Source organism: Microtus ochrogaster, chromosome 1 (genome assembly GCF_000317375.1).
Source record: "Microtus ochrogaster isolate Prairie Vole_2 chromosome 1, MicOch1.0, whole genome shotgun sequence".
NCBI classification, from domain to species: domain Eukaryota; kingdom Metazoa; phylum Chordata; class Mammalia; order Rodentia; family Cricetidae; genus Microtus; species Microtus ochrogaster.
Genome location: NC_022009.1, coordinates 80,541,931 through 80,555,245, shown reverse-complemented (window position 1 = coordinate 80,555,245; position 13,315 = coordinate 80,541,931). Strand labels below are relative to the sequence as shown.

At 41.9% G+C, this 13,315-nt stretch overlaps 1 protein-coding gene across 1 annotated transcript in view; it reads right to left on the bottom strand.

Annotated features, from left to right (window-relative positions):
• The window catches only part of Hdac9 (histone deacetylase 9), a 674,620-nt gene that overhangs the window by 63,240 nt on the left and 598,065 nt on the right, over positions 1-13,315 (bottom strand). Inside the window, exon 15 of the mRNA XM_026782512.1 lies at positions 12,342-12,475. Coding sequence (XP_026638313.1) covers positions 12,342-12,475 — 134 coding nt within the window. The remainder of the gene's footprint in view (positions 1-12,341; positions 12,476-13,315) is intronic.

The following is a 13,315-nucleotide window of genomic DNA, read 5'->3' as shown; positions in this document are numbered from 1 at the left end:
CCAAGAGCTGTATACTAGGCACTCACTCTACCACTAAGCTCCATCCACAGCACTCTAGATTTTGAGGGAAAAAAATCTTACTAAATTGCCTAGGAGGGCCGTGACTTGCAAAAGACTTGCCTCAGCCTGGGATTACAGGCTACGCCACCAAGCCATGCTAACAAAGTCAGCTCTACAATCGACATTTAGACCCATGTTTTGACTATTTTATCCTAAACACTTATCATGTTCCTCCCCCTCCTTTCTTGTTAAGATTTTTTTGGTCTACATTGAATTTTTACCTCTGGTAAATCAATAGTGTTTTTATAGCTGGTCACATACATGTTCATACTATATACCCCATGCTTGCTGCAAATGTTTTTCTTATTCTTCAGTGATTCAAAAAGCATTCTACTTGAATGCCCGGCCATGTAGCAAACAATAATCTGTAACAGGATTCAGGATTCCTAGTAGTAGTAACAGTAGTCTCTCCGTGATGGCAATCGTAAAAAAATACCTACTGAATCACACTAGGGTAAGACTCCAGACAGGTGACAAGGATCCAGCTCTGCTCTTATTTTGAGTTTCCACTTCTATTTCATAATCTATTCTTGCTTCATTATTTAAATTCACCACTGTAGATAAGTTTCCATCTTGATAACTCATTTGACACAAATGTTGGATCTATCTGTCTCCATCTATCTATCTATCTATCTATCTATCTATCTATCTATCTATCTATCTATCTATCTATCTATCCATCTACCCATCTACCATCTATCTACACTACTTGAAAAATAATCGTATTCAATATAAGGAAGCAATCATTCTTTTCCTGTGTTTGCTTTATTATCTGAGTCACCATCCTCCTGCCTCAACTTTGTGAGTACTGGGAGAACAGGGATGCTCCATCACACCAGACAGGAAGAACTGATGTCCTGACAACCACCTTTGTTTCTCCCAGCTGCAGGAGAGGAAGAAGCAGCAGAAGCCAGTCTCTGACAGGCTTCTCACTCGCTGGAGGAACTAGGAGAAAGCAGAGCTTGAGAGTTTGGTCTCTCTGTGGGAACCTAGTGGACAGCTGAGCTGAAAGTCCCCAGTTTACCATGCTCTCCCTCCGCACCACTGGGTGGCTCTGGCTCGCCCACTCTTCCCAGATGCCATACACTGGTCACCGTCAACTTTCCTCAGACTGATAGCAAGTACTTCTCGTTTTCATCTGCTCTTTCACTTGTTTAGCCTTAACTGTAGATATTTTTATCTCATCCTTTCTCTTTTTGTTTCCCACGTGCCCTTTATTCTTCATTTTCCCTCCAAGATGCTCCCAAGAGCCAAAGGTCAAAAGCATAATGAATCACAAAATGGAACAAAGTGCTCTGTTCATCATGATTTAGGGAGATGCAGGGTCTATTCTCAGAGATGACTGGTCTGTAGGATGGCTATGTAAACTCCTTTATGATAGTCTGACCCAAAGTATTATTAAGAATTCTGAGCACATTGGGACATTTAATGCATTTAAAAGATATGGTTTATCTGGGGAGCTTCTTCATGGTACCCAAACATAGGGCTAGATTTTTGCCTATACAGGCCAAGCAATAAGTACTTACAGTGCTTCTTATGTCTCTCTAAGCCTGTGTGTGTTGCTCCACTATTATTCTTTGTGTCTTGCCTTCAATCAGTGCCCACTGCAAATCAGGAAGGAACCAGTGCTTAATGAATACCTACTTTGCAATTATGAGTGTATTCTGATTCAACACAGATCCAAGATGGTTTCCATTCAGATTGGAAGTTTGACTAAAGTCATGTAAAATGACGGTATCATTGAGTCTCACGCTGCTCCATGGTTCTTTCCTAAAGAAATAGTCTTTCTGAAATAAAGCCCCTTAATGCAACGTGATTACAGAAAGAATGCTCTGAACATGATCTCCAAAGTCATACTGTGACAGGATAAAACATGGCCTGCCCACACCCACCCACACACGGAGCGCACACACGGTATAGATTCATATGCTTTTCTGCCAAGGAGTAGAGAAGAAAGGAAACTGTTCTATTCCTTCCTCTCCTGTGTTCAAAGGCTGGATTGAGGCCAGTGTCCTAATCAGCTCTCATTGGCCCTGGAGGAATCAGAACCTTTTGTAAAATATAATAAAGGGCATAAAATCATGATAAAATGCATGAAAAAGCAGTGCCTTTGGTTAGGGAACTAGAAATAATTTGGCAGAACAGATGGATTGCATTGGTTTGGTATTATTGAGGACATGAAAGGGCTTCTTCTGTGGCAGTTCCAAACGAAGAGAAAATGTCCAACTTCAATTCGACAAGTCAAAGTACCTGCCCTCACTGGGGGGAGGGAGACTCCGTTTTCTTTAATCATTTTCAAAGTATGGACATATTAGGCAAAATTATCTACCGAAGTGTCTCAATTTCTAAGAAGATTTCCTCCATTATTTGTAAGTAGAAGGATGTGTTTATATGGCTTTTTTTTCTGAGAACTCCACAGAGCTGCAGAGAGTCAGTTTGTGTGGGGGTGAGCTGTAAGTAGCTTTAGTTGCCTTCGACAGCAAATGCAATATCAAACTGCTTCAGCATGGCTTACTGATTATTCTTGATATAAGTTTTTCTCTGGATACAAAAGAAGTATGCTCTCATTATTTATGCACAAGTGTATCTCTTTCAGCATTACCAGGCTGCAGTCACTTGTCTGGCTATTCCATTAAAAGACTCTCTGTAAGCCCCCAGTCACCCGGTTCCCTCAGAATTTTGTTTAAAATGGGGAATGAGGTGAGGAAGAAGGCAATTCAGCCTGTGTCCTTGCCGGGTTTTGGTCTTTTTTATTGGTCATATGGAAACACACTGGCTTGTAATTGGGAGTCCCGAATTCCAGCTCTAACTCTCCTATGTCATGGGTGACAGTAGTGACCCATGAGACGTTTCCACAGGCCTTGGTTTCTTCATGTCAAAAACAAAGGTTGGATAAGCTATTCTGAAGTTTATATTCATAATAGTGATAAGATCCTGTGTGAAAACAATAAAAACTATGCATTTAAAACTGAAAACACTTCTCTGTGATTTTAGAATTTGCCTTCGGGAGGAAAATGCAATTTCAATATACGTTACTGTGTTTGAGGCAAGAGAAGAGGCTGGGGGGCGGTGTCCAATAGTTACCCATCCCTTTCAGAAGCCAATGTTTACAGATATAATCATAGTTTTCCATAGCCGGTGAGGTGGCTCAGTGTGTAAGGGTACTTGCTATTAGGCCTGACACCCTGGCCCACACTGTAGAAGGAGAAAGTCTACTCTAATGTCATCTCTGACTTCCTCTCCCACCCTCCACAATAAATAAATAAATTTTAAAAGGGTGTTTTTTTAAAGAATAAGAATACATATTTTTATATTATGAGGGCTTCAAATAACTTTTCCCTTAGTTTTTTTTTTTTTTTTTTTTTTTTTTTTTTTTTTTTGGTTTTTCGAGACAGGGTTGCCCTAGCTGTCCTGGAACTAGCTCTTGTAGACCAGACTAACCTCAGACTCACAGAGGTCTGCCTGCCTCTGCCTCCAGAGTGTTTTATTAAAGGCATGTGCCACATTTGGAGGATTATGTCACTTCTGTTGTTTATTTATGCTGCTTTGGGTGTTACAGATTGGACTCAACACATGGGCCAGTTCTTTCTGAACAATGGCCCCTTTGTGTCTCCAGGAAATAGTTGTAACTATAAGTGTCTCATTCCTACATCCATGATCTATGTCCCTCTTTCTGTCCACCTTGTTAGCCTTGGGCTAGAAGCTGAGTCTCTGCTGCAGTCATTCTTGGTTGCCTGTGGGTCCAGGGCGTTTGACGAGATCTATTGAGGTACCAGACAGAACTCTCCAGTGGATTCTCAAGGACAGCCTACATCAAGAACAGCAAGCCAGAGAAAGCAGTGTGTTCTTCCCACTAATGCGTTGCTGGGTACTGGAGTAACTGATGTTTAGGATGACGGGACATGGAAGAAGGTTGGAAAGCTCTTTCCTGTCTTCTTCAACTTGCCTGAATACCACTTAATTCAGTAATTATAATCCAATTAAAATATTTGTAAATGTTCAAAACCCCTTCAGAGAACCGGAAAACCCCATTTTACTATAAAAGTCTTCAGAAATAATGAACATATACAGTATCTGTTTTTAATTTTTATTTATAGCAAGTTCAAATGGTTATGCTCACCTGGAAATAAGAGGGACCCCAAAATATGATCCCTTACTTTAACTGCTCAATATTCATAATTTTAAGAAGAAGAATCTCATAATTACTTTTATAAATAACATAGAAGTTTGACTTAGAAAGCTTTTTCAAAGCAGTAAGCATGCATATAATAAAGTTTCTCTCTGAATATTTTATGTTGTTTATATACTGAAGCTTTTGGAAAACAGAGAGCTATATAACTGATCATTTTTAAAAATCAGATGCAATGCTGTCATTTGAGAAGTTCTGACCCAATTTCTGTGCCCATGCAGAGGCTCAATTAAAACGTTTTTTAATTTTTCCTGTTTCTTTTTGGTTTTTGTTTTTTTCCTCCAGGCTAAAACTTACTGTTTTGCAGACATTTTAAAATTCGAAATCATAAAAGTTCATGTGCAAGTGAACAATTGTTGTGGCCTCTGTCTCGGCCCAGTGTCCTAGGATACACCAAGGCTTCTGGAAACAGGGCATCGTGTGCCCCTTGCTCAAACCTCACACCTACCTCACTTGGAGTCTTTCCAAGCCGCCATATCCGTGAGAGACAATTCCAGCCTCCCGGCGTGAGCTTGATACTGCTTTGTGGTTGCGTTCCAAGGCACAAACATGCCTAAAAAAATTTTTGTGGAAACTGAACAAGACAGTAGGCTGTCATGTGCTGCCACCTAGGTAGAGTGCCCTATGAGACAAATGTTCAATTGCATTTCCATTAGCCAGCAGGATTCGTGCTTTGCAGTCTTGAAGTCAAAAGACCTGTGTGCTTCCAAGGTTTTCCACGGAGAAATTTATTTCCTAGTGTGGGTTTGAAAAGAGAATTTTAAGTTCTGTTTTGTGTGCAGGAAAGTGTGTCAGAGGTCCTGTCCCCAGACTGCTTGGCCATTGTCTGCTTTTTCTACTAAACCCAGTCTCCGTTTGAGAGTCTCCGTTTGAGATGTTCCAGAAGGGGCAACGGTAGCTTGGTTATGTCCCAGGGTTGTTTGGTAATTACTTTGTGTTGGCACCAGAATAAAAGAGTTAAACATTTCAGCACAGTGTGCTGCTTGGGCTTTTTTTTTTATTTCTTATGAATTTAGCTAAACAAATTTATTCAATATTAGTCACAAGGAGGCAATGCAAATCCCACATAATATGCAATCCAACAAAAGCATTATAAAATGTTATTATTCTCAAAACAAATGTGAGAGCAAGCAAGTGTCTGTGGGTGGCTTGGTGGGGCTGGGAGTTATGGAAGCTTCTGGAAAAACAACTGCAAGCGCATTTCTAACAGATGATGGGTTAATCTGCAACTTTTTATCCCACTGAAGAGTGCATTCTCTTCAGGAGCACACTCTTTGGAAAGCAGGCTACCTAATCGAAGAGCCTCTTTCTGAAGAGGACTCTAAATGACCCCTCTGGATCCATTTTTCATGGTGACCCAAAATGTTGCTGGTTTTGTTTTTGCTCCCAAGGGAATCACTGACTTAAGTATGAATGATTCAATAGGGGAAAAAATTAAATAGCATTGGCATGGAGGGCTCCTAACCGCCGCAGCTTTTTAAAAACAGTGCCACTCCATGCCAAAAGAGGTTAACCCATGTAACCACCGTGTTCTAATATAATAAGGACCTGTGTTTTCCCTGGCACTAATCGGGGCTTGTCAGCAGAGCCAAATCACACTACAACTCACAAGCAACAGCAATGTGTCCACCACAACATCCCTGAGTTAAGTCTACAAGTAAGGCAGGAACATACATCTCGGACAAACTCCACAGCAATTCGGATTTCAGACGATACCAGCGAAGGAAGCAATCTGAGCAAATATCCCATCTAGCACTTTCATGGAGACACGGAGGACCCAGTGATCAGTGAGGCTAAATGACAAGGCACACAGAGGGTTAAAGGCAGACTCAAGGCTAAACGTAATAGTGACCTATTACTCTTGGGGAATCCATTTTATAGTGACCTATCAGTCTTGAGGAATCCATTTTGGTTAATTCAGAAAACAAACAGTGGCTAGCAGATCATACTTTTGTTTGGAAAGAAGTAATCCTTCAATGTCTTAATGATGCCTTTTGTAGGATATTAGTGTTACTTCTTAGGTATAAAATCACCTAGTCTCCTGGCTAAGAAGAGCTGACTATATTCTGTCATCAGCAGAATGGAATGTCGTTGTCTTCTGTCCTGGGTTAGTTGTAACTTCAGCACAAAACAAAACCAGGAGGAGAACAGGAAGGAGGGCAGGTTATTCAACTATTCAATGAAAGATCTGGGTGCTTTCTCCTCATTCTAATGCATAGCATCACCTGCTCTTTTATTGGCACCAAGTGAGCCCTCTGGTGCTGTCAAGACAGTGGAGAGAGAGGGCCACAGTCTTTCTTGATCATTTTCTTTTCCTAAGCTTAATCAACAAGAATCTTAGTAACTGCAGAAATGTAAGCCAATGAAGGTGCTGTAATTATATATGTGTTTGTGTGAACATTTGATCAGCGTCTGGCTTTTCTCCGTAGCCTCCTCTGAACAGAGCTATCTAAAAGCTCAGATGCTGATGAATACCAATGAACAGGTGCATCGCTGTCACCAAGGCATGGCGGTCATTCACTGGGTCACTTGGGCGCCCATTAATCATACGATTTTTCTGTCCTTAATCCAGGCCTACAGAGTAAACACAGGCGTTGGAGATCAGCAGTCTGGGTTTGAACATGCCTAGGGTATTCTGACATAAACTAACATTTAAGATTTCTCTTTCTGAAAACCCATGTTGATTTCCAAACATAGATGTTTACAATGACCTGAAGAGAAAATGGTATCTCCCAAGTGCCATTTTTAAGGTTTAGACAGTGCAAAGGTGTAGCCCTCACTTGGGGGCATCTTACTCCTATTTGGTGCCCTTTTCTGTGTAAGTGAATATATCCTGTCTCTTGTGAGCAAGTAATTTGAGAGGACATTGCCATGGGAAAATATTGTCATAAAAGGGTATTTTTCAGATTGCTAAGGAAATAAAAATACCCTAATATCAGACCTAGTACTCAATCCCTAGGGAAGCAGCCTTTCTGAACTACTTTCCCATGAGTTCACAGGGATTAGAGGTGGACAAGGAGCTCAGGTGTACCTTTTCAGGTGTAACTAGAAAGCCTTTTAGGGTGGTAGGCTGCCTTCTCTTTCAACCAGGTAAAAGTCATGCACACCCCACCCCATATAATGGTGTGTTGTGGTTTTGTTTTCTTTAATTGCTGGGGGTTTTGTTTATTTTTGTTTTATAGAACTAAAATTTTCAAAATAGTTTATTATGAGATAGCAAACTTAAAATCCTTGCAAAAAAGCTTTAATAATATATTGATACATTCACATAAAGAATTAGTGTATTTAAAAAGAGTTTAAAGAACTCCAAGAAGAGCATGTACATGTATTGCTGCGAACGTACTTAGTAAAGACGTGGCTGAGCATGTTGAAGGGCTCCACACGAGGCCGGCACTCAGCAAACACAGGCAGCAGACTAGGCAAGCCTGATCTGCATGCAATCAAGAACTCTGGCAGACAGAACACACACGCACACACAAACCCATCTTGTAGCCCATTCAGAAACAGGACTTTCTTCTTCATGGGGCCCCTTCAACATGAAAGTTGATTCAGTTTAGTTCTTCTTGGCACTGATACTCCAACTTAGGGTTGTCTTGAAAGTCTTCCTAGGACCGAGTCTGTGGGTGCTGAGTCTGCAGCATCCATTTCTCGCTCCTGTCCTCCACAGAGGCAGGAAGTGCTGTGCAGGGCCAGGGTGTCTGTGGCTGGCATTGCATGGCTTTGGTTTTGAATACAACTGAGTGGGTCAGATAGGGAGCATGGGTTGAATGAATCTGGGCTGCGTGTTGAAAGGGAACAGGGGTTATTCCTCTGATCTTGAGTGGATTAGGGAGGATCGGGACTCAGGGAGTTAGCATGACCCTAAAGTACTAGGGAGTTTGTGGTAGAACCGTGGGTGATGCATTGGGAAGTACAGACTTGGGGGACAGCCTGCAGCTAGCCTGTGTTTAAGAACCTAGCAGACACAGTCTCTTGAGTTCTTGGGCAATTGAGGTGCCTGATGAGTTACACAGGAACACGTGACGTGACCTTGGAGTTTAACAGAACACAGACTGAAGGAGGGAAGAAGAAGAAGGTGACAGTCTGCCCCTCCAGTCCTCGTCTCTGGGATGGAGACACTTGCTGTCTGCCATCCTTAGAGCCTGTGTGATGAGGCGGCAGAGTGGCTGTGCTGCCTGCTCTTTGCATACACCAGGTGAGGGAGCCTCGGTCCCTTGGTGACCAACACCTTCTGCCTACATCTGAGTCTCCTTGGTAGCATTTTTGTCCCAGAAGGGTATAAATCACCTGTGGTTTCAGCCTGCTCCACCAATCCCCTTCACATCCTATGAAAAAGATTGCAGACGCTCGTCTTTTTCTGCCTTGTTAACGAACTCTTCCTTGTCTTTTCCTTTGTCAAAATTGTTGTTTGTTCTTTCTCCATCCGTGGGGGCTAAGCTGTTTCCCCAGCTGCCAAATTTTGATCCTTCCCTGTTTTAACCAAATCCTAGATGGGGGAGGAAATGCTAGGATGCCAAAAATAATATGCTAAGCATTAGGAGACTGATAACAGTTCCTAAGAGCCAGGCAGCCTGGGAGGGGCTGACCATCGGCTTGTGCCCAGTGGCGAACTCTTTCTAGAAGGGTAACTTTTAGGGGTTGCTTTGGTTTGAGTTGTCCCCAAGGACTCCACGGAGAAGCAGAGCACAACTAGGAAGCAGCTAACCTTGAGTTGTGTGCTGACCAAGACAAACTCCTCCCTAGCTGCCTTGAGGTATGTGCCGACCAAGACAGACTCCTCTCTTACAGCTAGCCAGGCTGGGTGGGGTATCTGCAGCTGCCCTGGAGCTCCTGTTGCGAGCAGGATCTCCCTCAAAGGATAGCTTTCTTATAGTCTAGCTCTTTAGGGACTTCCTATCTGCCCTGAGAGCTGTAGGACAGACTAAGATTGGATGGCTTTCACAAGGAGGGCAGATGAGCTTTCTCTGCATAGGCAGGCTATGGGGACAGCACTGGGAGGAACACACCTGCTCTACTGTTAACTTGAGGGTTACCTGCCACAATGATGCTTATTTAACAAGGCTGGAAAAAATTTTTACCTCTTCTTTTCAGCTTTTTGCTGGTGGCATTTCCTCCTGTGGTTTGTATCAAATCAGGCAGGGTTGTATAACTCTAATTTGTGTGGTTTGAAACAATACAATTGTATATTTGAGGGACTGAAAGAAAGACCGGCCAGAAAAGAATGATTATAATACTTGAAAATTTTAAGGTCAGTGGGAACCGTACTACATTCCACTCATTCCTGCCTCCCGAGTCTTCTTATGTGCAGTCTTCGGGCAATAAATACTAGGAACACCACGACCAGACAAGGCACTCAAGTCTAAGGTCGGCCCTTGGCATTCCCTGGAGAGAAGCCAGCTGCTACAGGGCACACCAGAGACCTGAATGCAGAAAACATGTAAACGACAATGCCTAGGCTGACGGAGGAGCAGGCAGGAAAATATCTTCAGCAGGTTCAAGGGTGAGTCACTGAGGCTCACACGGATAAGAGCGTGTGTCCGTTCAGATCAGACTACAGACACCCCACATCTCCTCTTTCTCCTACTTCATGTCCCCCAGAAGGGATATTTGCAGGACCGGTTTGCCCCCAAATCACATTATCCAAAACCATAACATCCTTAAAGATAACTCTAAAATTAACCAAAGAATATGAAAGCCTTTTACCAAATAATATGGATGCCAATAGCAAAAGATCGATAATGGTCCTTTACTCGGGACCAGAGGAATAAACCCAGCTGATTGTCCTTCATCTCGCCTCCTGTAGGAGAAGGATCCATTTAATCAATAGTAGAAACTATTTTTGTTTGTTTGTTTCTTTGTTTGTTTTAGAGACAGAGTTTCTCATGCAGTCCCAACTGTCCTGGAATTCACTCTATAGACGAGGCTGGCCTCGAACTCACAGAGATCTGCCTGACTCTTCCTCCTGAATGCTGGGATTAAAGGCATGTGTCACCACCGCCCCCGGCTGTAGAAACTTCTAATATGAAAAATGTTTGATAAATCCATCATAATACGACAAGTAAGCTTGTAATGCCAACGCCGTCCACCCTGCTCGGGGTGCTCAGTCACAACCGCAATTGCTAATGAACTGCCAGGTGTTACTAATGCCATTATGTGAAAGATTAATACTTATACATCACAGCATAGATTCTTCACCTAACTAAGCCTTCAAACGAATGAGCAATGAATAACTTTGCATTTTCTAAGGGAAGGCAAGAACCCGACAATTTTAAGCCATAGTATCAAACATACTCTTTCTGCTTCAGAATTTCTCTCTATGCATCTACATTTCTACACGTAAATATCTATCGATCTGCCTTATTATTGTTGCTATTTTTTAATGCATATCTTTCCTCTGCCTTTTTCCATGCTGGAGATGAAAGGTTTTCTAATTCTGAACTATGCCCCAGTCCTCTTTTTATTTTTAAAATTATGAGCCAGGTTTTCATCTAAGTTGCCCAGGCTGACTTTGAATTCACCCAATAATCTAAGCAGTGCTTAAATTTGTGATCTCCTGCCTCAGGCCCTGGCGTAGGAAAGGCCAAGCTACAGATTTAAACTAACTTGGATTTGAGTGGCAATTTTGTTGACTGCACTTTGGGTGGTTAAAAATAATATACTATTGTGAGTTTTTGAAGATGTCTTTGGGAATGATAACAATATATAAATTATTAATGCCTAACATAATCAACACTGAAAAAAATATCTTAGAACTTACATGTTATGCAAATAGCCAGATATAACTTAAAACTCCTAAAATTGTCTTTATACCGGCTGGAGAGATAAGTCAGTGGTGAAGACTAAGTTTTGTTGTTACACAGGCTAGATTCCCAACAGGTGACTCAAAGCATCCTATAACTCCAGTTCTGGAAAATCCAATGCTTTCCGGCCTTTGCTGTCCTCTGCAAGCCCCAGGTGTGTATGGACTCAGACAGGCACAGACACCCATGGAAATAAGATAAACAATAACAATACTAACAAATCTTAAAATAATTGTTATTTTGCTGAAGTATAGTGATTTCAATATGTTCTTAATAGAATAGTGTTCTCAGGCCATAGTTATAATCAAAGGCTATTGATCTCCCCAGACTCTCACCCCAGTAAATGAACACTATGTTGAATTCCCTTCATTGATCCACAGAGAAGTACAACCACCCCAACCCAACACAGTGGGATGCTCATTTGTGAAGACAGAGATGCTATGTATCCTGTGAGACTTGTCCTGCCAGGGTTTGGCACTCTAGAACACAATGTAGACATGGCAAACAAAACAAAACTTCTTAATCAAAAAATGCTAAAATAAAGCAAAAACGTATATGGAGAATACTTATTCCTTTGAAAAATATTTCAAACTCAAATATAAAATGCTACTGGATTTTAGACAAAACAAAAATTTAGAATAAATAAGTCAAACAGCTGTTAGTTATTTATTCCAGATTTTGTAAATTTTAAGTAACTCTTTCTGAATTATTTTCATTTTTCTTTTTAACCTCTTAAAGCCTAAAGAAGCAAGCTTTTTAAATGGGCCTGGGATTTACCAGCAATCTAAAAATATGAGCCTAAAGGAATATTTGGTTAAAATTAAAAATATTTGGACCTATCACAAAATTATAAAGGCATCAATGAGTCACTTCAGTAAAAAGGAGAGACTTGCTCCAGTAAGAACTGTTGGGAAGAACTGGCAGGGGCCTGCATTGCGAGCACAGTGCAGAACAACAGATAGCAATGGCTAGTATTTAATGCTTTGCAAAGAGTTTCTCACGTTAACTGGATTATCAGTGTCCATCTGCAATAATTATGCTATGCTCCACCTCCCAGAGTAAAGTTGGGGTGAAACATACTGAAATGATGGGACAGCCGCTCTGTCCACTAAACATGAAGAACCTACTGTCCTTCCAGCCCACAGACAACTGTGCCACTTGTGTTTCGGACACATCGTCAATCAGTGTTTGCCCTGCGTGGTTCACATTTTTCTACTACCACTCAAATGAATACTAGCCTCTTCACATGATTTATTTAAGTAAGGAAAAGAGTGTGGCCAATTCAGGATTACCTCACATTTATTTAGCAGCCCGGTTTCTTGCAGCCGTGACCAGATGCTCTGTATCCGCCCAGCGTGCTCGGGGTGGGTGGTGGAATTGCCACAGATGCACTGGTGTTTCAGCATCAGAGGGTCGTAGGCAATCCCTGTGAGACAGAGAAACCACAGCAAAGGGTGAGTGAGGCAGGCCTTGCTGTGCATTCTAAGATAAAACTATTAGCCTGAAGCCCTTCTCAAGGCTGAGTCAGCTCTTTAGCCTCGTGTGTCTGAAAACGTGTGCAAAAACACACACCATGGATGAACCAGTTCTCAAATCTTAGTTCAATAAATACGTAAAGTGATATAAATATGTATATATGTGTGTGTATGCACTCATAATAGTAACATTCATATAATGCAGTCTTAATATATTTCTGTCAAGGACTCTGTGCTTCAGACTCATGGGAATGACAAGGTTTCTCCCAAACCAGGCTCAGAAGGACAGCAGAACCTTCTGGTCTTAATATGTACGTTATGAAAGTATTTGCCTGTAGCTAAACCCAGTTTTGCACAGACACTATCAACCACAGCCTCCTCTTCAACAACCTAAAACTTCGGGAATTTTTCATGGCCCGACAAGAGGCTTTTCTACAATGTCCCCCGTCATATTTTAGCCAGCAATGCCAGTGGGGAGCAGCTGAATTCCCGAGTGAATGCATGTCATTGACAAGAGCACAGTCATGTCAAGGGTTGTCCTTCAGCTAAAACCAGTGTGTGGAGACAGTGTTAGGGCAGTTTTCTCACCCTGGATGTGACTCTGCAGAACCATCAATACCACCCCTCCAGGAAGACTGCAACCCGAGATTGCTCTGCTAAGAGACCTTCTGCCTAGACTGGCTAGCTACCTCCTCATTCAGCTGTATACAGCAAACCCACTTCCTGTTCAGCTGTATACAGCAAACCCACTTCCTGTTCAGCTGTATACAGCAAACCCACTTCCTGTTCAG